This window comes from Lepidochelys kempii, chromosome 7 (assembly GCF_965140265.1).
Source record: "Lepidochelys kempii isolate rLepKem1 chromosome 7, rLepKem1.hap2, whole genome shotgun sequence".
Taxonomy (NCBI): Eukaryota; Metazoa; Chordata; order Testudines; family Cheloniidae; genus Lepidochelys; species Lepidochelys kempii.
Genome location: NC_133262.1, coordinates 31,058,881 through 31,085,647, shown reverse-complemented (window position 1 = coordinate 31,085,647; position 26,767 = coordinate 31,058,881). Strand labels below are relative to the sequence as shown.

Here is a 26,767-nt window from a genome sequence, read left to right as displayed (position 1 = left end):
ATCAGGGCATTAGAATAGTCTCTGTATTATTCATCACTTCCTGTATAACACAGGCCAGAGAATTTCACCCAGCTCCCCCTCTATTGAGCCCAATGCCTTGTGTTTGACTAAAGCACCTGGCCCGCTGGATTTGGAGACATCAAGAGATGGAGAATCCACCACTCCCCTTGGGAATTGTTCCTGTGGTTAATCACCCATACTGTTAATTGAAAAGTGTCTGGCTTCAGCTTCCAGCCACAGGTTCTTGTTCAACCTTTCGCTGCTAGGCTAAAGAGCTCTCCAGTATCCAGTACTTTCCCCCTGCGAAGGCCTATAATCAGGTCACCTCTCCATCTTCTTTTTGAGCAACTGACCAGACTGAACTCCCCAGGTCTCTCACTCTGCGGCATCTTCTCCCACCCTCAAATCATTTTTGTGGATCTTTTCTGCACCCTCTCCAAATTTTCAATATTGGTTTTGAAATGTGGCCCCCGCAACTGGATGAACCAGTCCAGCCTGGGTCTCGCCAGGACTGTATTCAGAAGTAAACTCACCTCTCTGCTCCAACTCACTACTTCCCTCTTCATACATGTCAGGATCGCACCGCCCTTTTTATCCCAGCATGACACTGGGAGCTCATCCTTAGTTGTTTGCCACTATGCCCCTCAAATCCTTTTCAGAGTCACCACTTTCCAGGATACAGTCCCCCGCTTCTGTAGGGACGGCCCGCAAGCCTCGTTCCCAGATACATGATCTGACGTTTGGCTGCACTAAACCACACTTTGCTGGAATGGACCCATCTTACCAAGCAATGTGGATTGCTGTGCAGGACTGTCCTCACCATCCCACTCCAAAAATCTTTGAGTCATCCATCAATTTTAGCAGCAGTGATTTTATATTTACTTCCAGGGCATTGATGTAAATGTGGACTAGCATCAGGCCTAGTACTAATCCCTACAAAACTTCACTAGGCATGCCCTGTAAGGCAGATGCCATCCCACACGCCTCCTTTTGGCCAGGTACAGCACACAGACACACCCTGCCTTAATTTCCCCAACTGGGTCATTAGGAAGCTTGGCAAGGCTTTTGAAGGTCTCATTTAACAACAGAAACTTCTACAGAAACACAAGACCGTCACCCAGGCTTCTTAGTAGGGAGGCAGATTCCATCTATGTTTATCATCCTGGGCCCTTTAGCCAAGAGGCACTCAGCCACCATTCCTTCCCTGGAGCCAGAGCCCTCCATCCGACTGCTGCTCTTCTCCAGGCAGCACAGATCCTAGTAGACTGGGCCTCCTGCAGCTATCTAGGCTCCTCCTTAAGTTCCTTTCCCTGGGAGTTGTCCTCCTCTGTACCACTAGAACGCCTGTCCTTGGGAGCCTCCTCTTCCTAACAGCACCCTCCTCCAACTGAGCTCTGTGGCCCTTAATCTGGTCCAGGTGCCCATTAGCCAATTCACTGCCAAGCAGCCACCTAGGCAGTTTGGCACAATGGGCTCATTCCCCTTAAAGAAGCCCATCACGGGAGAGAGGGCCCTGCCCCAGGCTCCCCTTAAAGGGCCATCCACCCTGAGACACATCTCCATTCAATGGGGATTCACCATTAACAATTACTTTTTGAGATGTCAGTTAACTAGTTCTTAATCCAGGTAACAGGTGCTCCACTGATATTATATAGTGCTTATTATTGTTGTGCAGCATGAAGTCAAATGCCTTACATAAGTCTAAGTGTATTGCATCTACGCAGTTACCTTTATCAACCAACCTTGCAATCTCCTCAGAGAGAGAAATCAGGTTTGTTTGACAAGACCTATTTCCTATCAAACTGATATTAATTATAGGCCCATCCTTTCATTCTATATCAACTGACTCCCATATTAGTTTTTCCATTATTTTGCCTGGGACTGATGTCAGGCTAACCAGCCTACAGTTACCCGAGTCATCCCACTCACCCTTTTTGAAGGCTGGTATAACATTAGCACTCTTCCAGTCTTCTGAAATGTCCCCAGTATTCCAAGATTTATTAAAAATTACCATCAAACAAGCCAGAGATCTCCTCAGACAGCTCTTTTAGGACTCTCAGGTGCAAGTTATCTGGACTGGCTGATTTAAAAATATTTATCCCTCATAGATGTGTTTTAACTTCCTCCTTAGTTAATAATGGACTGAAAAGTACTTCTCACATGAGGATGGTTACAAGTACATCATCCTACGTCTTTCCAAATACAGAACAGAAATATTTATTGAGCACTTCTGTCTTTTCTGCACCATTAATAGTAGTTTTACCATCTCCAGCTCGTAACTGGCCTGTACCATTGCTAGAATTTCCTTTGTTCTTAAGATATTTAAACTGCTTATTTTCCTTGGCCCTGCTTGAAATGCATTTTTCCCTGGTGCCTTCAGCTCCCCTTATCAGTTTTCTACATTTCCTACCCTCTAATTTAGATCAATTGCTATTACCCCCTTTTTCCATTTGTTTTATATTACTTTCTTTTTAATTTCTAACTGCTGCCTTCACTTTGCCACTGAGCCAGGCTGGGCTTTTAGCCAAAATTGTCATCTCTCTTGATTGTGGAATTGTGGCTTTTTGGCTATCTAATAAACTCTTCTTAAAGAGCTCCCAATTTTTCTGTCTTGGACCATTAGGTTTGGCCTAGGACAGCTGTACCAAGGGCCTAAGAAATCCTGTGCCACCGGCCTTGAAGAAGATAATCCCCTAAATAGGGACTGAAAAGACTCTTGATCCTAGAGCATTGGGGCTTGGGTGAGACTATATGGATGCTGAATCTCAGTATAAACTGAAAGGGGCCACGGAAGAAGGCTGCGGTGTTGGGTTTTTACGGTAATAAGCCAGCCCCAGACAGGGTCCAATGACGAAATGGAGAGGCACCAGTCAATATGAGCCCCTGGTATACCATCTTTCACTGGGGTAGATACTGTCTCTTACTCTGGGTTTGTATGGTGCTTGGCACAATGGGGTCCTGTTTTTGGCTGGTACCAGGCACTTACCATGATGAAGAGGATTAATAACCCAGGGGGACTGTGCCAGCTGCACAACATGGATGCTTTTGCACTTTCTGCCACTGACTGCTAGAAAACAGATGGGCCAATACGTTCTCCGTGCCCAGGCAGCTCTCATGGTGGGGTCAGAGCTGGCATGTGGCACTGCAGTGCCACTAGCAGTCAGTGCAGAGTGTTCTGGTCCCATGGTTTGGTTCTGGCAGGCCAGCCCCATAGAGAACATCCGCACAGCTCCAACGCAGTAGCACGGCTCTCCCTGCAGCACCGGGGATGGGAAGTGCTGCTTCCCTCCAAGCAATTTGGGAATAGTGCAGCTGCCAGGTGAGTTCTGGGATATGGCGCAAGGGATGCTGGGAGTACTGACACACACATGCATTCCCACAATCCCAGAAGGGGATCCCACAAATCACCCACAATGCATTGAGGCATTATGGGATTCCTACCTATGCTGCATGGCAGGATGCAGAGATGAGTGATGTTGGAAGAGCTGTATCAGTTTTTAAGTAACCAGTGCACTGTGGCAACAAGCCTCCAGCTGTTCCATGCCTGGGGGTGGACTTCTGTGTTGGTATACAGATTCCCTGCACAGCTGCATGGTGCCCAGGGAAGGGACAAATGCCCTTAGGGGTGGAAATTAGGCAGGGTAAGTGGCCCTAGGTGGAGGCACGTTGCAAAGGGCTGTATGATGCCCAGCTAAAGGGAGGCATGGGCAAAAGGAAGGGGTAACTGGGCATAGCGCGCACACACATCCCCTCACACTTACTTTTTGCCTCTTTCCAGTCAGTGGACGTGGTCAGATCCACCTTAGCCGCCATGCCTAGTGGGGGAGCAGCTGCCCAGCTTCGGAAGGCTCTTGACACCAACTGGACCGTGCCACGGGGAAGGCTGCTAGTGCTTGGTTCCCTGCTGCTCCACGTGCCCCTCCTGACACTACCCAGCACCCAGGGGTTCCAGCCTTTGCCCCAGCCCCCTAGAAGCTGCCCTAAAGCCCCAGACAGTCTCCTGCCTGGCAGGGTCATGAGAACCCCTGGCATGGTAGCACAGAAGGGAATGCAACACTGGGGCTCCCAGCCCAGCCTCCCTGGTTGGTCCCTGAGCAGTCGAGAGAAATTCTTCTCCCTTATTTACTGCACCTGGTATTTGGCTTGCGAAGGGGGGCGGGAGAAAGGACAAAACTGCTGCTGCGCTGATACTGAAACTCACCAAGGGCTTTGCACTTCCAAGACCCGCCCAACTGTGTGCAAGGAATCCTGGGAAATGTAGTCCTGCCCCCGTCCAGGCTCTTGCAGTTTTCCTCTTCCTTGCCAATAAAGGATCCTGACGCAGCAAACTCAGGGAGATGAGCAGAGCTTGTCAGTCTCTTGAGATGGAGATGGCATCTCAGGCGCAATGGGATCCAGAGCCTGAGTTCAGCAACAGGGCCTACAATGGCCGTGTTCTTCCCTGCTGTTAGCTGATTTTACTATTACTGTGCCCCTGCTCCACCTTGCGTTATTGTAGCACAGCCAGCCCCACCCGTTGTGCTGGTGCTGTACAGACCCCAACTGCGACTTAGGCCCTGCCATGCTAGGTGCCACCAATGCACAATGATAGTCAATCCCTTCCCTGAACAGCTGACAGTCCAATTAGACAAAAGGTGAGAGGGGAAATAGAGGCACACAGAGAAAGGTCTGCAGCAGACCTTGGACTAGAATCCAGGAGTCCTGAGCTGCAGCCCTACCCACTGGACCACGCTGCCCCTCAATAATTACATTCATTGTAGTATTGTATTCTGGACTCGTGGCTTCTATTCCCAGCTCTGGGAGGGGAGTGTGGTCTAGTAAGTTAGAGCAGGGCAGAGCTGGGAGTCAGGCCTCCTGGGTTATACTCCTGGCTCCAGGGGAGAAATGGTATCTAGTGCTTAGAGCAGGGCTGGGCTGGGAATCAGGCCTCCTGGGTTCTATTCCTAGCCCTGGAAAGGAAGTGAGCTCTAGTGAGTTAGAACAACGAGGGCAGCCTGGGAACCAGGACTCCTGGGTTTTATCCCTAGCTCTGCCATTGACTAGCTGTTTGACTTCTGGCGAGCCTCTTCCCTCCTGTACACCTCAGCTCCTTATACATAAAATGGGGATAACATTATTTATCACCCCAGATCACACAGTGGATTAATTCACCCATGTCAGTAAAGCGCTAAGCATAAACACAGAACAGAATTCGTCCACATTGGCCCCTCGGACTCTTGGGACCAGGCTTAACTTTGAAACCTGGGAGACTGAAAACTTTGGAGCCAATTTTGCAAACTACAGTTCCCAGAATCCCAGGCAAAACAAGCTGTAATTTAACTTCAGTGACTCCTGCTCTCAGCCTGCCTCTAAGCTGCTTGTGGGCAGGAACCAGGAAACAGCTAGCTACTTTAAAAAGCAATCATTTGCAAAGGGAATAAGGAGTCCTTGTGGTACCTTAGAGACTAACAAATTTATTAATAAACAAATACGTTTGTTAGTCTCTAAAGTGCCACAAGGACTCCTCCTTGTTTTTGTTGATACAGACTAACACGGCTACCACTCTGAAACAATTTGCAAAGGGGACTCACACACCTGGGACATTTAAACAGCACAGTAGGCTAGCTTCATCACTATAAATAGATCCTTGTCTCCTGAGTTTCCAGGGTGCCTTAGCAACCCTACTAAATTTAGCAGTGGTAGTCACACCAGAAGACAGATAGATACTGCTTGCTGGGAGATGTAGCCTTTTGCTAGTCTCTGGAGCAGTTGCTTCAGATCTATGCTATCCAAAGAGCAGGGCACCCTCTTTTATGTCCCGAAATCCTGATTTAGGAAGATCTGCAGATCGTAGAACAAGCCTTCAAGATTCAGCTCTGCATTTATCACCACATACCGTTGCTTGGTCCTTTTTTTTTTTTTTTTTTTTTTGAAGGATTACAAAGCACTTCACAGTGATCAATAGTTTTGCAACTTCCTGGGGATAAATCAGTGTTATTCCCCACCTTGGGGAAAATGAGGCACAGAGCAGCAAAATGACTTGTCCAAGGTCACTAGCAGAGCAAGGGGCAGAACCCAGGAGTCCTGATTCCCAATTGCCTCCCTCTGAACACTAGACCCCACTGCTCTTCCAGAGTTGGGGACAGACAGAGCTGGCCTTACCATGAGGCGAACTGAGGCGACCGCCTCAGGTGCCAGACTGTGGGGGGCGCCACTAGGACCCAGAGAGTAGAAAATTGTGTCTGCTGCTGGGGCATATGTATTCTCTCTGCTCTGGATGCACAGAGATGGTGGAGTGCTGTGCTGGAGGAAGGAGGGAACAAGAGACATAACTGGCAGGCAGGCAAAAAGGTGAGAAGGAATAACAGAAAGCAGCAGGAACTGCAGGGAGAGGGTGGGGGAGGAGCCTCTTATGTACCTCTCTAGCACCCCCAGCAGCCTGGCCTGATTAACACCAGCTTCCCAGGGAGCTTCCTGTTTCCTGCTGCTTCCCTGAACCCACTGGAGGAGAACAGGCAGTCAACTGAAGTAGTAGGAGCCAGTTAGGCCCTTAAGATGCTGATATCTTCCCTCACTCAGGCCCCGCTACCAGCCTGCTTATTTGTCCGCTTCAACTGAGTGTTGAGAGTCACTATAGTTGGCACAGAACAGCAGTCATGAGTGAAAGAAGAAAACGGCCCTCTGGGGCAGCATGCAGAAAAAGAAAGCAAGCAAAGGAAGCTTTTCTGTCTAAGCAGGAAGGAGCTAACCCTAAGATACATAGACACAAATGTTCATGGTGAGCCTTCTGGCCCCAGTGAGGATGTGAGTGGTGAGGAGATGCCTGATCTTCCAGTTAGTCAGAGTGCAGGTGATCAGGCAGCTACTGCAGCATCCGTATCTCCATCTCAAATGGATGTAACCATGCACATTCCTGAAGAAAAGTGTAGATCAGAGAAGAGTGTGGTGGAGGCGCAAGAAACAGCTGCTGCTGAGTTCAGTTCCTTAAGTCTAGATGATCCAGGACTGTGGACCCACTTGAACAGTAGCCTGAGGGACTTCCTTGTACTGCTTGGGCCACAGCAAGTGAAAAACTTCATGTTCCTCAAAGACAATAAAAATAGAAGTTTCCAACCAACGCATTACTGGTGTAAAATCCCCAATGGTGACAAAGTGGAGAGGCCATGGCTTATGTACTCAAAAACCCAGAATGCTGCATACTCTTTTTGTTGCAAACTCTTCCAGTCTAATGTTCCAGCCACATTGGGTTCTACAGGAACAAAGGACTGGAAAAATCTGGTTAGAAATCTGGCATGCCTTGAGAAGGCAGCAAATCACCAGAGAGCATTCCATAGGTGGAAAGAGCTTGAGATGAGACTAAGGTTAAAGGCCACCATAGATGATCAGCATCAAGAGAAGATTGCATCGGAGTCTCTTTACTGGCAAAATTGTTCTGAAAAGGTTAATTGCCATTGTGAGAATGCTTGCTACCCCAAACCTAGCACTGCGTGGCACTTCAGATCAGCTGTATCTGCCAAACAATGGAAACTTCCTTAAAATTGTGGAGCTGATGGCTGAGTTTGATGCTGTACTCCAGGAGCATCTAAGAAGAGTCACCACCGAAGAAATGTACACACACCGCTACCTTGGAAAAACAATTCAAAATGAGATCATACAGTTACTGGCAACAAAAGTCAAACACAAGATTGTGGCAGATCTGAAGTCAGCAAGATATTACTCTGTTATTCTGGACTGCACACCTGACGTCAGCCATACGGAACAAATGACTTTAATGTTGTGTTTTGTAACAACAACGGAACCTCGTGAAAAAGTCCCTGCAGTGGTGTCTGTCAGAGAGCATTTTCTAGAATTTATTGACATTGATGATACTACAGGAGCTGGTATGACAAATGTGCTTCTTAAAAAGCTGGAAGATACAGGAATTGCGATAGCTGACATGAGAGGTCAGGGCTACGATAATGGTGCCAACATGAGAGGAAAGAACAGAGGAGTGCAGACAGGGATCCGAGAGTTAAACCCTCGAGCTTTTTTTGTCCCATGCAGTTCTCATTCATTGAACTTGGTGGTCAGTGATGCAGCATCAGCTTCTAGTGAGGTTGCTGAATTTTTTAATGTAATTCAAAGCATCTATGTATTTTTCTCTGCATCAACTCATCGATGACAAATTTTGAAGCAACATCTGGGAACATCCTCTCTGACACTGAAACCACTGAGTGCCACACAATGGGAAAGTCGAGTGGAGGCAATAAAGCTTATCAAACACCAAATTGGGAAGACAGATGATGCCATAGTTGCCATTATGGAGGATAATGCTATGACAGGAACTGTTCATGGGAGAACAGTGGCAGAGGGAAATGGAATCACCAGAAACATACATAACTTCAAATTTCTGTGTGGCTTAGTGTTGTGGTATGACTTACTGTTTGAAATAAATGTTGTATGCAAGAGACTCCAAGGTGTTGACCTTGATATATCTGGAGCAATGGAGCAACTGGACAAAGCAAAGTCATACCTACAGTCTTACCAGTCCGATGAGGGATTTCAAAATGTTCTGAAGAGTGCACAGAAGTTGGCAGAGGAACTTCACACTGAAGCTATTTTCCCACCCATTCAAGAATACAAGAGTCACTGAAGAAGACGACATTTTGATTATGAGGCATGGAATAATCCCATAAGAGACCCCAAACAACAATTCAAAGTTGAATTCTTTAACCAGGTGCTAGATTGTACAATACTGTCAGTTGAAGAATGTTTTATGCTGATCAAGGAACACAGCAGTATATTTGGGATGTTGTATGATATTCCAAAGCTCCTCACTATACCCGAAGAAGACCTACACCAGCAATGCAAGGCACTAGAGACAGTGTAGACACATGATGACATGCGCGATATTGATGCGAGTGATTTAGGTGATGAACTGAAAGCCCTTTCAAGATACATTTCAGCAGGATCAACTCCAAAGGATGTTCTGGAATATATGTGCACAAATAAGATGGCCACCCTCTTTCCAAATGCTTTTGTTGCTCTGCGCATACTTCCAACACTTCCTGTAACGGTTGCCAGTGGAGAACGCAGCTTCTCCAAGCTGAAGTTAATAAAAACACATCTACGCTCCACAATGACACAGGAGAGGCTGCTCGGCCTTGCAACTATCTCAATAGAGCATGAGCTGGCCCAGACTGTGGACCTTCAGCAGGAAGCAGTTCAAATCTTTGCAACCAAGAAGGCACGGAAAGCACCACTTTGATTATTCAAACAGATAACAATGCCAGTGTTTACTATGCAGACAAGAAAAATTACATTTGCTGTTCAGGTGTTTGAAAATTAAGTGTTACTTAAAATTTTTGATTAAGGCATTTTAAGTTGTTAGTTCTCCTTTATTGGGGTAGGTAGCAGAGCAGTACCATGAGAGGAGTAGAACAGGAAGAAGGCAGAATTGAGACCTTTCAAAGTTTTGGCCCAAGCGAGGGGGTATGGGGGAGTCATTTGAGCTCCCCGCCTCAGGTGCCAAAATGTTGTGGGCCGGCCGTGGGGACAGAACCCAGAGGTCCTAACTACCAGCCTCTCTGCTTTAACTACTACACACCACTCCTTTTCTAGAGCTAAGGTCAGAATCCAGGAGTCCTGATTCCCAGACCCTCCCTGCTCTAACCATGAGACCCCCTCTCCTCTCAGAGCTGGGAATAGAACCCAAGAGTCCTGACTCTGTCCCCCTCACTCTCTTTGTTATAATGCAACAAAAGCACAGCAGATTTCCTGTTCCTCCCCCACATCAGTCCCTACAAATGTTTTACCGAAAGCTGTCCAGCAGCTTGCACTGCAGCTTCTAGAAGAGCTTCCCACCATGAAAATCCTCTGTGAAAACAAAGCTGAGATTTGTGTCCAGTGAGAGAGGAAAACACCTCGGCAGTTTTATAACATCAGGTAAATTCCTAGGAGTTACACTGAGTTAGTGAAATTGCTGCAGGGGTGAATCCATGCAAAGGTACACGTATGTACGGAACGTGCCCCAAGGCATGTGCACCGTGTACAAAAATCATGCCCTGGGAAATACACAAGTATACAGAAATTATGCAACCCATGCTCTTTGCTGTATACTGCACTTAAAAAAATTATAGCATACACACCACAGTGCCTAATTTTAGCATATACCCATTTTGCATAACATTGCATGCCATGTGTCACAGTTTCAGGGTAACTGCACCTATATTCTTCATCTGTGTGGCCCCTCCAGGTGTGCCCAGTCAGGGCTCAGGGCTCCAACCAACACCTGTCTTTGGGCAGGGACCTTTATCCCACTCCCAGCTGAGCTAGAGTTTTAAGTTTGTACCTGCACAGCCCCCTGCTATAAACTATAACATCCCCAGGCAGCCATTCTGCCTGAAGGCTAGTGCCTGGGCTGTTTTCTCTCTGAGGACAATTAATGTTTTTAACAGTGTGACCACACAGATCTTTCTCAGCAGAGTACATTTTAAGGACCAAAAGAAAAAAGCATAGAGAAAATACAACAAACAACAAAAGTGCCTACATGTTTACTAAACATAACAGAAATTACCTATCAGTCTTATGGCATCTTAGTCAAAGCCTTTTCAACAAAGATTGAGACCCCCGAAGTCTCTCTAAACTTAGCCTTTAGATACCCAAAGTCTCTGTTTTCTAGTCTCTGGAAAACCCAGCCTGAACCTAATATGGAAAACACCCAAGGATTGTTATTTTTCTGGAGCTGGTTACAATTTCTGGGGCTGTTTTTTTGTTTCTGGAGCAGCCGTGGTACCCCACAGAGTTGCATACAATCCCTGGCCCCGATACACTAAACATTCATAAATTTAATACAATATAGTCTTCAGAAACACTGCCTGTGGTTGCAATAGCTGTCACACCATGATGTACAAATTTTGTACTGTGTGCGTACCATGGGATACTCTCTTAAACCTGGGATGCACAATTTTTGCACTTATTCATTTACAATGAATCTTGTGCAAAGAATAATAGTTCTGGGCAAGTGGGACTGGAATAGTTGCACTACAGCACCCACGGCACGTGTAAACTAAGGGCACAGCAGGAAAGCAGGCCGGGTGCAAAAGCCCAAGAGAACTTAAGTGAAAATTACACATTGATCACATTGGGGGGACACCAACACAACCTGTTCCCCAGCCTCAGAGCTGCAAGGTGCATGCAAACAGGATTCTCCAGTGAAGGGTGTGCAAGGCACGTGTAAAGGACCCAGGAGTATTGCGGCCGTGGAAAGCATGTGCAAATATTTCACACACCCTAGCGGACAACCAGGCTGTACACCAGCCCCCACCTTGGGAACTCCAGCTCAATCAGACAGGCTCCATTCACAGCCGCCTCCCGCCCCACGGAGTCGCCCAATAAAGGGATGGTGTCTTGATGACGCAGACCCGCTCCGCTCAATCAGGATGCAGCTCCTCGCATGTCGTCATTTTGTTCCTGAAACCCAATGAAAAGGATGGAAAATTCCAGAAACTGGCTCTAACCAATGGGCACGGCCGTTGGAACCTGAGGGGGTCTCCAGACCAATGGACTTTGAGAATGGCTGAGGCTATTGGACATTCTGACCAATCAGATGGGCAGAGCAGGGGGCGTGGCACTAGGCTGACATCCAATCAAAATTAGGGCCGGTAGGAAAGCGCCTCAGAGTGGTATTGATTGGCAGGCCGCCAGACCTATGAGACGCGGGGTAGATGGGGCTAGTGTCGATTGACATTAGTTTTCACCTATCACTGTGCTTATCGCAATGATCCCCGCGTTCATTGACGGCGCGGAGGCGGAGAGTAGGCATGGCCTGGCCCATGAGCGACACATCTTCTAATCTATCATGGTGTTGGGAGGGCGGGGCCCAGATGTGTACCTACCAATGGGGCGGCTCGGGCGGCTCAGGAGGCTTCTAGCAGGTTCCAGAAGGCGGCGTGAGAGGGGGTAGACCGGGCAGGAGAAGACTTAACCGACAGTGTCCCGTAGACAGAGCTTGACCCTGAGCCGGAGCCATGGAGAAGGTGAGGGGCGGGGCCTGAGGGGGGAGGCGGTTGGGCCGAGGAAGCGCGGGGTGTTGGGGGGACCCCTGGAGGGGCGGGGGCGCTGAGGGAGGGGTGTGAAGGCGGGAGCTGGGCAGCCTGTGGGGAGGACTGTAGAGGGCGCCTGTTGGGGGGGGTGGAGCTGGGGGGGCCGCCGTGGGGAGGAGTCTGAGAGCGGGGGGCCGCGGAGGGGGGCGGTGCGGCCTGTGGGTGGATCTGGGGGACGGCCCACGAGGTGGGGGTAGGGGGAAAGCCGGGCGATGGCGGGCGGGCGGGCTGGCTGCAGCCTGGGGCAGGGGTTGAAATCTACAAGGGATGGAGCCGGGGGGCTCCCTCAGGCAACCCGTGGAGGCGGGAGGTGTCAGGGTGGGAAGGAGCAGCCCGGGGATGGTGGGGGTGGGAAGAGGTAAGGCGGGGCGGGGGGGGGGGGATGGGACATAGCCAGGGAGTCAGTGAAGGGCCCTGGAGCAGGAGAGTTTGTCTAAACTAGATTAAAAGGTGTCTCTTAAGAACCTGTTGCCGGATACATTTTAACACCCTGATGTAGACAGGGGTAAGCTGTGTTTTAGCAGGTGCTAGGCGGGCAGGGTAAATCCTCCCTTGCACTGACCTTGCACTACCAGCTAACACATGTCAAAGACCATTCTACCTTGGTTGCATTTGAGTGTCAAAATGTGTTTGCTGACATGGCTTTAAGATTTTTTTTTTTTATCCTAGTCTAGATTGAGCCTGGAAGGGAGGGGGCAGAGTAAGTGAGTGTAGGTGCTGGGGTGACAGCACTCAGGAGAGGGTGGCTGGGATCTGAGGGGGTGCGGTAGATACTGAAGAGCAGTCTGGGACACTGGAATGGAACAGCTGTGAAGAGAGGTAGCCAGGAGTCCTGGAAGTTGGTGGTCGTGGGGTGTCTGGGGAGCAGGGGTGTGGAAGGAGATAGAGTGATTTGCGACAGCCAGCTGAGCAAGGAGCATCAGGGGAACTATAAAGTGCGGGGCATGAAAATATGTATGAGATAGTAAAGGGGGCAGCACTAGGAGTCTGAGTTGGTTGTGAACTAAATGTGTATGATCGGGGTTGTTCAAGGGACTGTCTGGAGATGTGTTGTTGGGTAGCTGGGATGGAAGTACTATCCCCCCACATTTTCAGCCTCACCTCTGCATGTGCATGCACACCACTGTCTCATACCCCTACCATAGAAGATGTGCCCAGGTAGGAGTAACTGTTCTTGTTGAGTAGTTGTTAAGGTCTCCAAGCAACGTTAAACTGTTTGGGGCGGGGGTGAAGAATGTGTTGCATTCTCATGCTGGAGATGGGAGTTGTACACAGCTGAGCTGCTGCTTAAACAAGGCTTATTAAGGTGCAGTAAAGAGCCCCTGGGGTATCTTCATTGGAGGGAATGTTTGGAGCAGGTCTACAGCTGGCATAATACATGTCACTAGAAGCTCCCTCCTGCCTGTCCCAGAAGAGAGCCTGTTGCTTTTGCATGGGTGAAGGGCCCTTAATTGTTTTCTCCACTAACTTCTAGCTGCACAGCTGACTTTGCTTCTTGGAGCACAGCAAATCACCGACCTGAGGGAGCTGCTTTATCTTGGAGTAAGGCAGTTGAGTTTAACTTCGCATCTTGGTCTAAAATTCATGTTGCTGTAGAACTAATGAAACTGAGGCACTTGTGCTTGCTAGAGTCTAGGTATTGTGTGGATGAGGCCTGCATGAGCCTCCTACACAAGCACTGTCTTACCAGTGCCCCACAATCCTGAACTACAAGGCCCCACCCCGCTATTCCTGTCCGTGGTTCCTTCTGCATACAGCTCTGCTGATGCCCCTCAGTCCTGACCTGCAACCCCCTGCTATCCCAGCCCTAAGTTCCACCTCCTCACATCTTTGCTGATGCCTGTCAATCGCAACTCCCTCTCCACTCCACTCAAGAAATTCCTCCTGTCTCCCCCCTCTGCAGACATAACTCCTGATTTATCTCCGTGCCATTCTTCATTTCCTGTCTTGGTCCCTGACTTGAGCAAAAAAAGGCCAGTTTTTGCACAATTATATGTTGGCTTTTTATCTTGCATACAGACATCCACTGTGGACTGGGATGAGGCCCACCAAAAGTCTTTGCTTATGACCTGTGTCAGAATGTAAATCCAGCTCTAAAATGGAAAAAGGTTCTTAATTTGTAGCACCATCTCTGAGCTCTCAAGCCCAGAAACTGGAGTGCCAGTTTTGTCAGATACCTGAAAATTGAAGTAGACTGTCAAATTATTTTTTTAAATTTGATTATTCCTGCTTCTGCCCCAAATAGTAAGGCTCTTACACTGTCAGCTAATTTGGGGTGAGCATTCAAAAGCTTTTAGAGGCAGTAATTATTTTGCCATTCATGGCATATAATTTAAAGATCCATTAATGCTCAGCCCCAATCAGCACTGAAAAGGGAGATAGCATTGGAACAGAGCTTATAGGGAGCCATCATAACACTCCTCCTTGTAGAAGGGAGACTTTGGATGTAACTGGGACATGCTTCTGTTTGTACGGCAGAGTTCAACTATGAAGTACTTGGAGAGTGGAAGTAACAGGGTGAGAAAAATGCAAATATTATATGCAGCCTTCCTAAGGAGCTCATTAGAGAGAGTTCCAACCTGATGTGCTGTTGAAGTGAGTCATCAGTGATTGCCTTCTTTTGGCCGAGACATCTTGCTAGCAGTTGCTGGGTTTTCGAGAGGTACTGCCTCCCCATCAGTTCACGGTTTCAGGGAAGTCACACCTACACAACTTTAACCACCTGATGACTTCTGGGTCTCTGGAGTGTTTGAGCTAGGTGCTTAAATCATAGGTAAATTTCCTTTGACTCTGAACGGACTGATGGGCCCAAGCTGCATATTCCTAGAAACTGATGGTGTTTTTTGGCCATTGTTTATTAAACTACTTGAGTCAGTCATGTGGGAGAGTTCCACCCATGAGGGGTCTCCAAAGGGGAGAAGTGGCTGGTTGGGTGAGAATTGCAAGAGGGATAGACTTGGTTATCTCTGATCTGGGGTATTCACAGACCTCTTACTGAGAAATCTGGAGTCCTTTGGTGTTGCACAACTTCCATGTCAGAACAGCCATGTCAGTTTCTGAGTTCTTACTGAATCTCTGTGCTGTCAAGACGCTGATCGTGCTCTTGTATTAATCTTTCTGGGACTGTTAAAGGAGGCAGTATGTCTCCCTTCAAGCAGGTATTGAGTCAGAGTGGTTCCTGGTGAAAGATTATTCTTCCTTTTCCAAGTGCTGACTGCAGTAAGACTCCAAGCAGCTGCTGATTGTGAAAAACCCAAGAGGCAATAACAAGGGGCAGTCTTAAAAGTCTCTTTCCTGCCTGTGATGCTTTGAGTTGGGAAAGATAATTCAAGGGCAAGAAGGTTGCTTCGAGACTTCCACCCACATCTGATCATGCTAATCCCCTGCTCGCTCTTGCTCTCCCTCCGACAGGTGAATGAGTTGAAGGAAAAAGGTAACAAAGCCCTGAGCGCAGGCAACATAGCAGAAGCCATCAAGCACTATTCGGAGGCAATAAAACTAGACTCCAAGAACCATGTGCTCTACAGCAACAGATCTGCAGCCTACGCCAAGAAAGGGGAGTATCAGAAAGCACTGGAGGATGCCTGTAAAACGGTTGAGCTCAAGCCAGAGTGGGGCAAGGTGAGGGTCCCTCTCTAGATTCTTAAACCGTGTTGTCTTGCTGAATGTTAGGGCTGGTGTTATGAAGGTCAGACTGATCACAGTGGTGATTTCGTGCCTTAAAATCTTGGTCGTTGGAGAGTCATGTTTTGCAATAGATGCCAATTGGAGTTAAAATGTGGTTACCGCCTGGCTCTCCCTAGTCACATGTGGCAGGAAAAATTGTATTTTGTAACAGCATAACCATGTTGTCTTTGTAGTTTAAACCGGGAATAAATGATACCTCAGTGCTCTGAAAACATGCTGTTAAGAGGAATTCCTTTGATTTTTGGCTGAGATCTTAAAAGGAGCTGGAGTTAGGTGACAAATCCCTTAGGACTCTGGGGAAAATCCCAGCTTTTTATTTATTTAATGTACTTATATGGCTTCCATTACTGTAGTATTTGTGGGCCTCGCAATCTTTAACATAGTTATCCCCACAATCCCCCTGTGAGGCAAGGCAGTGCTGCTAACCTCATTTTACAGATGGGGAAATGAGGCAGAGAGACTGACTTTCCCAACATCACCTACAGTTTGGTGGAGCAGGGACTTGAACCCACATGTCTTGAGTTTAACCCTGAGGAATTTCTCTTCAGTCAAAGCAGTTTCCAGTCTCTGGAAGTAACATTTGTGGTGGCTGTTCTATGTATTGGCCACCATGTTCGTTGTCACTGGGGACTGAATCACAAGACCTTCAGAGCTATAAGCCATGAGTTGAGCTAAAAGGTTAGGCTCTGTAGCTGGGGGCTGTGACAGACTCCTATGCTCTGGGCATGGGCCACAGAAGGTGACCTATAACAAGGTGGCAGCTTACAAAGATGTGCTTGTCAAACCTCTGTCCTCCAGTGGTGTCTGTTTTCCTGCACAGGATGTTGGGGATTTTTATTCCTTACCTTACAGGAGACATGGGCCTAAATGTTGCAGAGGCAGGTTGCTCTGCTCAGATTCCGATGTGCCCCAATATGCTAGAGTCTGGGGTGGGATGTAGTGATGCTGAAATTCCATGAGTGTGGGGACTCATCCCATCCTCCATTGGGACCTTATGACTTCCTGCCCCATTGTATCCCTCTCTCCTGCTTTCAGGGCTACTCCCGCAAGGCAGCTGCTCTGGAGTTCTTGAATCGTTTTGAAGAGGCCAAGAAGACATATGAGGAAGGGTTGAAACATGAGCCGGGGAACTCTCAACTAAAAGAGGGGCTCCAGAACATGGAAGCCAGGCTAGCAGGTAAGGGAACGAACTGGGGGAGCAGGAATTGCAGCCAGAGATCTCCACTTAATATATAAGTACTGTTTTCTTCCAAGCCACCCTGCTTAAATGCTTGGCACTGAGAAGTTGCAGAGATAAGACTCCTCTCTGCACCTACAGTAAGTGCCTTCTCAGGGGCTATGCTCTGCTCTTGGGTGGACAGGAGGAGCATGGGAGAGAAAAGGTGCCATGGAATTAGGACTAGGGCTACCTTCTTTCTGCCAGGCAACTGGGCTTGCCCAGTTTTCAACCCTGAGCTGGGACTGACAAGTCTATTCACAAGGCTCCCTGCCCCTGCATCTGGTCAAGGGGCAAGTATCACTCGGCAGAGGTTGGTTGTTGTGTTAGCCATGCAGGCCGCAGCTTTCTTATAGCTGCCGAAATGTCATGCCCTGTATAAGGATCCTCTTGGGATTCCTTGGTTGCTAAAATGACCAGTCTTTGCTTCTATGCTCTGCCCCACACAGAGAGGAAGCTCATGAACCCCTTTAATATGCCAAACCTCTACCAGAAGCTAGAGAGCGACCCCCGCACAAGAGCCTTGATGAATGATCCCAGCTACAAAGACCTGATTGAACAGCTCCGGAACAAGCCTTCTGACCTGGGGACGTAAGTTGGATCTACCCCAGTTCTGCTGTGGTGTAATCTTGGGAAGAGTAAGGTTTCATCCTCTTGAGAGTAGTTTGTCCTGAGTCTCATGCATTGGGTCTCCCTTGCTCTCCAAACTGCAGCTATTCTGCCTCCCCATTCTACACCATGCCATCCCAGGGTATGCATGATCCAAGATGCCCAGTCATGCATAACCCTTTAGGCTGTGTCCTTGAGCCAAAAGGCAGAGTGTATATGGATCACTGTAACCATTCATGCTGCCCCTCAGATGCACAGGCAGGGTCCTGGCCTGCGGGGCTCTGGGTTGGAATGTTGTAGAGGAGAGCAGGATAGTAGCAGGGTGTTAAGGGGTTTGAAGTAGACATTGGGGGCAGCAGCGTGGGGGAAGAGCAAAGGGGCAAGTGAAATAGGAGCAGTGACGCAGGTGAAGACCAAGCTGTGCAAAATATAAAGGTGCTGCAAAGAGGGAATCGAAAGCTAGTATTTAGCTCCCAAGCTGGTTCCCAGGTATCTGGCTTTCCTGAGTTTTCCCTTAGGCTACAGCAGGGAGAATCCAGTGCCTGGAGTTGGAGGTTCAGACTATCTTCCATCATCCCAATTGGCCAAGATGTAGAAGCCAGGTCTGTAGGGCCTGTTTGAATGACTCCCAGCTACTCACTCCTCCCCCTTGCCTCTCTCAGGAAGCTGCAGGACCCACGAGTGATGACCACACTGAGTGTGCTCTTGGGAGTTGACCTCGGTAGTGGGGACGATGAGGATGAAGCCATGTCTCCACCTCCCCCCCCTCCACCCAAAAAGGAACCCAAGCCAGAGCCCATGGAAGAGGATCTCCCAGAGAACAAGAAGCAGGTACTACCAGCTGAATACCTGGTCCTGTTATGCTGAAAGCTTCCTGTCATGCTCAAGAAGCTGGGTGGAGGGGTTTGGTGCAAGGGAATGACCTTGAGTAGGGCTGCAAGGCCTTCTAATAAAGATGCACTGGTCTCAGGAACAGAGCATACTTGGCTGGCTGTGCAGGGCAGTAGGTCAGCTGATCAGCTCAGATTGACCATTGGCCCTATGACAGGAGCCTTAGCACAGACCCTTCTCTTCTGAGGCTGCATAACCTTGTTTCCTTTGTGGGTTCACTAGGTTAACAGGCTATCACTATGGTGCTCCTGTTGCCTCTGTTAAGGGGCAACTGCCTGCTTGGGAGGAGGGTGTAAGTTTCATGGTTAGGCTTTTACCTGCACTAGGGTCAGAGGCCAGGGCAAGGAATTCATCTTGGGTTCTGTCTGCACCTGGATTTCCTATGGCAATAAAACAACCAAGGTTAGGGGCCTGACCTCAATAGGTGCTGTTTTAAGAACTACTGCCCATGGCTGGTTCAGACCTCGGGGTTTGGTGGGGGAGGTCCTGTTAGAAAATCAGGCACTTAATCTATTCACAAGTAAGAACTGGTAGCAGGCAAGGCCTCCCCAGCCTTCATCTTCTCACTGGGCAAAGGATGTTGCACTGAGGCCTGACTGTTTTCAAAGATACCGTTAGTTCCTCTTGGCTTCCATTAGAGCTCAGCGCCTAAGGCTATGAAGGCCCACTGAGCTGACTTTCAGTGTTGGAGGAAATAAGTTGCCTTGTTGTTTTAGAAATGTGCCATGCCAACTGGCAAGTGCATTAACCTTTGCTAGTATGCAGAAGGCTGGCTCGCTTCTCCCCTGAATGTAGCACAGTGTTAGTGTGCCAGACTAGCCTCTTGTCTGTAGTCCACCCGTAGATGCCCTCCATGCAACCTGCAAATTGTCTCATCACACAGCTCCATGTGTTATCGCTGGACTGGAAACATAGGTAAGTAGAGCAAGGCTTCCAGTTGAGGACAAGAGTGCTAACACATCACTGTGGGAAACCTTCCCCTCCAATCTTGTGCTGTCTGTTTCCTGGCAGCAGGAAATACCAATATTGCATATGTTTGTAAGCACCACGCTCTAGAAGTAAACACTTGTGCCCCCACAAGCCTTGGTTCCAGTGGTGGTGGGAAGGGGTGATGCTAGGAAAGCCTGTGAATGTTTGGCACTGGTCATTAGAAGGATATTGTAGCATAGGCCAGGACTCAGCTCATGGCTTGGACTCCAGACCTGGGTTGTAAGTCCTAAGAGAGCTGAAGAGTTTGATACAATGGCAGCTGGAGATGCTTTTTCGCCTTCCTGTCCCCCCATTTTCAGGCTCTGAAGGAGAAGGAGCTGGGAAACGAGGCCTACAAGAAGAAAGACTTTGATGGGGCACTAATGCACTATGACAAAGCTAAAGAGCTGGATCCCACCAACATGACTTACATCAGTAACCAAGCAGGTAAGTGGCAAGTTCCAGTCTGATCTTGAGGGTGCTGCTTCCAAATTCTAACTCTAAAAGAGATTCTCCCCCTTCACACTGAGACGCAGCAACCTCTGGGGTGAAATGGGACAGCTGTCTGTCAAGAGGACAGAAAGATTAAGGAGAATGTTATAACCATTGAAACAGCAGTGAGGAAGAATGGAATTATCTGACCTGGAACATGCTTGAGTCCCCAGAGTTACCAAAAGGGCTGTAGTATGTCCTATAGGTACAAGGAGTCTGTCTCTTACCATATCTGCCCCTTCGCCCCATGCTGAGGCTGATGGAGTAGATGGTATGCTTCCCTGTGGGGTTCCTTGGTGGTCTCCCATCCACATGCTGATCTAGCCCAACCCTGCTCAGCTCACACAAGCTCATAATGCATATTCCAAGTGGTGGTGTGCCTCACATAAAATTGGCTGCCAAGTCCTCCCCACCTCCAAACTGCTCCTCTGATATGATGCTGCTCAATGTTAAGAGTCGCACCAAGAAGGAAATGGGTGTGTGCAGGTGCCCATTTCCTCCACCTGTTGAAAAAGTCACAGTAGTTCAGGGGGAACTAGGTAGCCAGTTTTATACCAAGGAGTACAGAAGTGACCTTTCCCTGGCCACATTCTGTGAAAATTGCTACTTTCCCCATGACACTGGTGTTAATTTAAAAAACTGCAATTTTTCTCAGGACCCTACCCATGAGGCACACTAAATTTCAAAGCAATATTAGCAGAATGTGGATTTTGGAGCACGTAGAAGTGTCAGCCTTTAAACAGAGTGCGCAACCTTAATTTGAGTGGCATTGGGGCTCTGCTAGAAGAACAATGCAGGTGGTAGAAAGTGGTGTCACATGCGTTTTTCCCCTTGCAGCGGTGTACTTTGAGAAAGGCGACTACAATAAATGCCGAGAGCTGTGTGAGCAGGCCATTGAGGTGGGGCGTGAGAACAGGGAGGACTACCGGCAGATCGCCAAGTGAGTGAATCCTCCATGGGGCTGGGGCTTACGGTAGCAAGCATCTTCGCCACCTGCCCTTCTCCTTGGGATCCTATAGCACCCTCATCAGCAGTGTATCCAAGTGCCTTCTAGTTATGCATGAAGAAACTTCTCAGCTCCAGGTTGCTATTTCAAATCCAGCCCAGGTCTGAGTTATGGCTATTAGCCAGTGACTTGAAACGAGTTTGCTGGGTCTTAGTCGCTGTTGCAATTGACCGCTGTGCCACAGACCCCAAACTCTCCTCTGCAGGGGTCCTCTGGGTCAGGGAGAAAAACTTCAGTAGGGAGGACTGTGCAGGGAGGTGCTATACTTCTGTCCCCTTTTGCCCTTATTTTGATGCTGGCTGCTTTCTCCACATTCAGAGCTTACGCAAGGATTGGCAATTCTTACTTCAAGGAAGAGAAGTACAAGGAGGCCATCCAGTTCTATAACAAGTCTCTGGCTGAGCACCGGACTCCAGATGTGCTAAAGAAGTGTCAGCAAGTGAGTGTGGGGTCGTGTTCCCTAGTGCATGTAGGGCCTGCTGCAGGGTGTGCACCCACTTGCACAGCCTTCCCCTGCTGGCAGAGCAGAGACATCATCCTGCCACTTAAATGTCCTGACTCTAAAATTCAAGCCTCATAGCATATTTGTAGCTTGGGGGCTTCTAGGGCTCCACGTAGTTTTGGAAACATGATTTTTGCCAAGTTTCCCTATTGCCATGGCTGTGAGTCCCTGACACCTTACGTTAATCCTTTGTTCGAGTCCTCCTTTTGCAGACACGCTTCTTGCCGCCAGCAAGAGTGGGAACCATAGAATTAACTAGATTCAAGGAGGGGGAATTTACCCCTCTCTGAGGTATTATTTCCAGCTGTCTGAAGACTTGGGCAGACATCAGCAGTTGTTAAACTCAGTTGCATGAAGTTTTCACTACAGCCATGAAGGCTAGAAGCATGATCTTTTCAAACAAAGGGGGAGGTTTTGAAGCATTGGGGTGGCTGCTTTGCTGCAGCACTACAAGACACACTACAAAACTTGTCCATCGGCTGGAACACATTCCTTACTGCTGCATGATATCTGTGGGTATCTGAGTGAGAGCAGCCAGTCCAGGTGAAAGTGGATCAGTGTAGTAACTCAGCCTGACCTCTGTCTGGCACTGGCTTACAGCATGGCCACTCTGTCTAGCACTCCGTGGGGAGCCTGCTGGGCTGGGTGGCTTTGTGTGAGGGATGGGGAGACCGCTGGAGCTCCCCGCAGCATTTACCAGGTGTGGGCATCATGTTCTCAAGCCCCATCAGCTCCCTGTGTCTTGACCATTTTACCCTACTGCAGCCTGGATGCAAAAAGCAGGGAGCAGTCTGTAGTGAATAGAATATGTTGCCAAGGAGTGGGGGGTACTACTTAGAGGGGCAGGGTCTGTTACATCATACCATGCTTCCTCCACAGGCTGAGAAGATCTTGAAAGAGCAGGAGAGATTGGCGTACATTGACCCCGATCTGGCTCTGGAGGAGAAAAACAAAGGCAACGAGTGTTTCCAGAAAGGTAAGGGCTCTCAAAGCTTGACTAGGAGTCAGTGAAGAGCACTGCAACATAGGCAGGGCTGGGTTAATGGGCCAGTCTCTTCAGTAGTCATAAAGGAGCCTGCCTCATGTATCCTGGGATTTTCCTTGCTGTGGGGGTGTGACTGAATCTGGCATTAGCTGTTTCTGTACCATCATTCTGGGATGTTGTCAGCCCAGCTTCACTCCATAGTCAATCCAGAAGTGGGTAGCCTGATTTCCAGAGTTACAGCTGAAGCCAAGAGGAACTGCAGGTTCCTGGGCTGTGTGGCAAAGGAGGGAAGAGTTAAGCCATGCTCTGGTGAATGGGTTAGTGCAGTGCTTACGAGTGAGTGCAGGGGTTCAGGGGTCCCTATGATTTACCACTGCCCTCTTCCCCTCTTAGGGGACTATCCCCAAGCGATGAAACACTACTCAGAAGCCATCAAACGCAACCCTAACGATGCCAAACTCTACAGCAACAGAGCTGCCTGCTACACCAAACTCCTGGAATTCCCGCTAGCACTAAAGGTAAGCACCGGAGGCCGCGTGTCTCTTGAGTCCATCCTAGACATGCATTACTAGGGCTCCGGGCCAGCAGCAAACCAGGGCTTCTGTCATCCTCGCAACAAACCTGGATGTCATCTTGCTGTCCTCAGAGGAGATGATTTCTTTGTATTACTGTTAAGTGCCCCAGTTCCAGACCAGGACTCCATTTTGCTAGGTGCTGTACAAACACAGAACAGTCCCTGCCCCAAAGAGCTGAAAATACATGCTTAGAATTGTCTCCAGTTGCCCAACAGCTTGTGTTAATTGTACTCCAGTCCAGGTTTGGTGATGAGCCAGCATCTTTAAACCTTTCAGCCCTGTGTCCCAACCCCACCATCCCTATGAACATTGCTTTCCAAAGCATTTAATCCTTCAGAAGCTCCACGCTCAAGTATAGGCCTTTTCTTGGCTGGCCTGGCAGCTTGTGAAATGACAGCATTTCTTGCTTAGGGCAGCTAAATAGGTATGAACACAGGCGCTGATGGGTGCTCCTCTCCTCCCTCTCCCCCCCTCCCCCCCCGCAAACGGCAAGCAGGGCCTCAGGGGGAAGAGGCTGGGCAGGCCTTGGGGCAGAGCATGGGGCAGGGCCACCGTCCAGGCACTGGGGCCCACAAAAGATTAATCTGGCCCTGTGGATGCTGAGCTCCCCCCCCCCTTTGTTTTTTTGGGGGGGCAGTGCTTGAGGACCCACGGAGTCGGTGCCTATGGGTATGAAGCAGGCCAGGTATCTTGCTAATAAAATGACAAGCCTGATAACTTTACTGGAAAGAGAACTTAATATGGTGTCTTCCCTCCTTTAGGACTGTGAAGAATGTATCCGGCTAGAACCTACATTTAGTAAGTGACTGTGTCTGACTGGCGGGGGGGTGATTTTCACAATTCACTTTGGCTGGCCTATCTTCTCATGTGACACTGTGGAATAGCCACCACGTACTGAGGTGAGGGGGGAGCCTGGGCTGATACTGTAAAGGCCTGTGGAATAGTTCAGGCTGAACATACCTTAAGTTCATCCTGTTGGCCAGGGCCTGTGGTTCCTAATCAGTGTGTCACATGCCCTGCTGACCTTGCTACCAAAAGCGACCTGCGGTGGAAGCACAGGCAGGGAAGAAGTGTTCAGCAAGCGTAAACCCCAAGGGATTGTGTTTTGCTTGCAGTTAAGGGTTACACCCGAAAAGCTGCAGCGCTAGAAGCCATGAAGGACTACACTAAAGCCATGGACGTCTACCAGAAAGCTCTCGACCTGGATTCCAACTGCAAGGTGAGAGCATCTAATGCCTAGCAGTACTATACTGCCAGCAGCCGTCTGGTGTTGGAGAAGGGAAGAATACCAAGGGAGGAAAGATTACTTTTGTAGTGCTAACAAGGCCAATGCAATCAAGGTGGCCCATTTCAAACAGCTGACAAGAAGGTGTGCGTATCAGCAGAGGGAAAGTTACTTTTTGTAAGTTTCAGAGTAGCAGCCTTGTTAGTCTGTATCCGCAAAAAGAAAAGGAGTACTTGTGGCACCTTAGAGACCAACAAATTTATTTATTTTGGTGCCACAAGTACTCCTTTTCTTTTTGCGGATACAGACTAACAAGGCTGCTACTCTGAAACTTACAAAAAGTAACTTTCCCTCTGCTGATACGCACACCTTCTTGTCAGCTGTTTGAAATGGGCCACCTTGATTGCATTGGCCTTGTTAGCACTACAAAAGTAATCTTTCCTCCCTTGGTATTCTTCCCTTCTTGTCAACTGTTGAGAATAGGCCACTTCCACCTTAACTGAATTGGCTCGTTAGCACTGACCCCCCACTTGGTAAGGCGACTCTCATCTTTTCATGTGCTATAATATATATATTCTGCTTAATGTATTTTTATTCCATGCATCTGATGAAGTGGGTTTTTGCCCATGAAGGCTTATGCCCAAATAAATTTGTTAGTCTTTAAGGTGCCACAAGAACTCCTCGTTGTTTTTGCTAATACAGACTAACATGGCTACCACTCTGAAACCTGAAAATTGTGAGCGTCACTTCCATTCCATCCACTACAGCTAGTTAATGACTACAAACTGGGCTCTCAAGCTGACACTTTAATCAGATTAAGAAGGGGTAGCAGAACTGGCCCCTGTGAATCACTGTCAAGCTCTCTGCGGACTCAGGCAGACAGAACTGTCTGTTGCTGGTCCCATTTGGAAGGTTTTCTGCAGATGTGAGAGCTAGAAACTTCTTTTTAATGAAAGTTGAGATTTTACACAGTCTGTCACACAAGCCATGTAAGCATGACACCCTGTTTTCAACCGCAAATCATTGGGCTCCATGTCTGGGTGAAAGTATTATGCAGAAGATCAGGCTAGGTGATCACAATGGTCCTGTACCTAAGACTGTTTGTCTGTGGGTGTGGGAGCAGGCTTGTTTGTGCTGAACTGAACTGACTTAATGTACTAGCTAGACAGCCCTTCCCCCAGGGTAAGCTGTGTTGAAATGCCTTGCTAAGGTTCCCTAGCAGGGATCCTTTCTGGCTTCCCTTGAGGCCCAGGTTGCAAGGACTAATGACTGAGAAGGCCTAGAGCCTGTGTCCTGTCACCAAACCAACCTTGCATGGCATTACCATTACCCCTCACCAGCCAGGGTACAGTGGCTAGCTCTGACAGAGCTCCTCATGCTGCCCCTGCCATTCTTGCTTCAGGAAGCCGCCGACGGCTATCAGCGCTGCCTCATGGCCCAGTACAATCGCAACGACAACCCCGAGGAGGTCAAGCGGCGTGCCATGGCTGATCCTGAGGTGCAGCAGATCATGAGTGACCCAGCAATGCGGCTGATCCTAGAGCAGATGCAGAAGGACCCACAGGCGCTGAGCGAGTGAGTGAGGCTGCCTGAATGTGGGGGTGACTGGAGCTTGGGTCTGGGTAGATCTAGCTCCTGAGGAGCCGCATTGTGCTTCCTGCTGAGCCACATAGGGGTGTGTTTTATAAGGAACCTATAGCACTGCTTAGCTCAGCCTTTAAGTGGTGCTGTTGAGTCCAAAACCATTATCCCATGCTGGTCCCTATAGAAGGGGACCATGTCCACATGAGAGCCCATAGCATTTTCTCAAGAGTTAAGGTGTTCACCTCAGTGCCTTGGCTGAATTCCCCTATTCTGGGAAGTTTGGACTTCTTACAGTCCATCAGTTTCAAGCATGTGCAAGATATTCCTTTACCCTCTTAAGCAGAGTTGTCTGACACCAACCATGCCCGACCCTTGCATCCCACCCCAGAGGTGGCTGTGTCACAGGCAGGGAATGCTTCATAAAAAGACACTGGGTCCCAACCTGGAGGCAGCTGCATCTTGTAGGTGATGGAAGTGTCAAACTCAAGTGCTTTGGAGTGATACTACTTTTTCCTCTCTGCAGACACTTAAAGAACCCGGTAATAGCCCAGAAAATCCAGAAGCTGATGGATGTTGGTTTGATTGCAATTCGGTGATGACTTCGCCACCCTGTTCTACCCCTTTGCCTGTTCATAGAGCAGCTGGGACATTGGACACTGGCCGTACAAGCAAAAGGAAAGCCTATCTCAATAGGAGATAAAGACTTGTACAGTATCATGCTCTCTACAGGACCTGCTGCCCACACCACCCATGCCAGTGTGAGGCCAGCTGGCCACTTTCTCTCCAGTTCCTGTATCTTCCAAGCAGCTTGTTCCATTGTTGAGCTGCCCCTCCCCTCTGTGGTTCTTTCTCTTTGTTGGCAGAGGCCTGGGAGGTGGCGGCTCCTAACTGTTCATTGTCTGGTTCTTCTGGCTGTGAGACTGCATTGCCATGCTGCACTCCCAATAAAAGAGCAAAGCAGTCA

At 48.7% G+C, this 26,767-nt stretch overlaps 2 protein-coding genes across 3 annotated transcripts in view; one reads left to right on the top strand and one right to left on the bottom strand.

Annotated features, from left to right (window-relative positions):
• Positions 1 to 4,233, bottom strand: part of MACROD1 (mono-ADP ribosylhydrolase 1) — a 185,176-nt gene extending 180,943 nt beyond the window's left edge. For both annotated transcript variants that reach the window (XM_073354840.1, XM_073354841.1), the window contains exon 1: positions 3,762 to 4,233. In XM_073354840.1, the coding sequence (XP_073210941.1) occupies positions 3,762 to 4,032 (271 nt within the window). In that variant the 5' untranslated portion in view covers positions 4,033 to 4,233. The remainder of the gene's footprint in view (positions 1 to 3,761) is intronic.
• A 7,599-nt stretch (positions 4,234 to 11,832) lies between these two features.
• Positions 11,833 to 26,767, top strand: STIP1 (stress induced phosphoprotein 1). Its single transcript, XM_073351761.1, has 14 exons — positions 11,833 to 11,996; positions 15,474 to 15,683; positions 16,785 to 16,926; positions 17,415 to 17,556; positions 18,237 to 18,405; positions 19,755 to 19,881; positions 20,764 to 20,866; positions 21,251 to 21,371; positions 22,314 to 22,410; positions 22,813 to 22,937; positions 23,756 to 23,792; positions 24,110 to 24,213; positions 25,622 to 25,794; positions 26,327 to 26,767. Exons 1-14 carry the CDS (start codon positions 11,988 to 11,990, stop codon positions 26,397 to 26,399), a joined length of 1,632 nt encoding a protein of 543 aa, XP_073207862.1. The 5' UTR covers positions 11,833 to 11,987; the 3' UTR covers positions 26,400 to 26,767.

Bases quoted from the DNA above. Each gene is read 5' to 3' on its own strand.
- STIP1 (XM_073351761.1), top strand. The intron at 20,867-21,250 runs GTGAGTGAATCC...CTCCACATTCAG, and splicing joins GACTACCGGCAGATCGCCAA to AGCTTACGCAAGGATTGGCA. The intron at 24,214-25,621 runs GTGAGAGCATCT...TTCTTGCTTCAG, and splicing joins ACCTGGATTCCAACTGCAAG to GAAGCCGCCGACGGCTATCA.